This window comes from Perkinsus marinus (assembly GCF_000006405.1).
Source record: "Perkinsus marinus ATCC 50983 genomic scaffold scf_1104296933966, whole genome shotgun sequence".
Lineage (NCBI taxonomy): Eukaryota > Perkinsozoa > Perkinsida > Perkinsidae > Perkinsus > Perkinsus marinus.
The window spans coordinates 1-654 of NW_003214976.1; the positions used below are offsets into that span (position 1 = coordinate 1).

Genomic DNA, 654 nt, shown 5'->3' on the forward strand with positions numbered 1-654 from the left:
ACTGAGGACCCCATTGGTTATGAAGCCTTGGATATTGGTAGTATCTCCCCGTTGGTGGTTAGGCCGGATAAAGGAACACCGCCTATGTCACCAAGCAAGTCGAACAACTTCTTCAGTAAGCTCGTGGATTTATCCCAGAGAAGTGATACTCCTATGAGTACTGAAAGTGGAAAAGATGCTCAGACCGGCGACACCCAGGACAAGGTGGGTGATATTCAAAGTCAGATCGATGAGATCAAGTCCAATTTGAGTCGTTTGACTACGATGGTTGAGGAGGTTCTCCAAGACCGTGGCTCTCGTCATTGGGTACGTGAAGACTATCGTGGACGTCCCTATAAGAAGAGCTGGAGTAAAAGCTATGGCTCTGATGACGGTTGGCATAAGAAGGGTGATGATGGTTGGAATAAGCGCTACTCGAGTGGTAGCTCTGGCAGTCGTTGGTAAACTTTGCTGTGTGAGGTTTAAGTACTTTTGTCTGGATAGTTGGTGTCATGAGCCCCACCATGATCAGACTCGTAAGTAGAATTGTTACCTCTATTAATGTTATTGTACTTCCGCCACTGTAATTGAGTAGCTTACTGTTTAAGTACACTCGTAGGTGGGTCTGTACACAATTACATTGCCGTTGCGGGGTGTGTTGTGAGCAAACTGAGC

The 654-nt window shown here is 46.5% G+C and overlaps 1 protein-coding gene across 1 annotated transcript; it reads left to right on the forward strand.

Moving 5' to 3' along the window:
- Window positions 1–84: 84 nt before the first annotated feature.
- On the forward strand, window positions 85–444 carry Pmar_PMAR010481 (hypothetical protein; the record flags this gene model as incomplete). Its single annotated transcript, XM_002785095.1, has 1 exon — window positions 85–444. One exon carries the CDS (start codon window positions 85–87, stop codon window positions 442–444), a length of 360 nt encoding a protein of 119 aa, XP_002785141.1.
- Window positions 445–654: the final 210 nt, after the last annotated feature.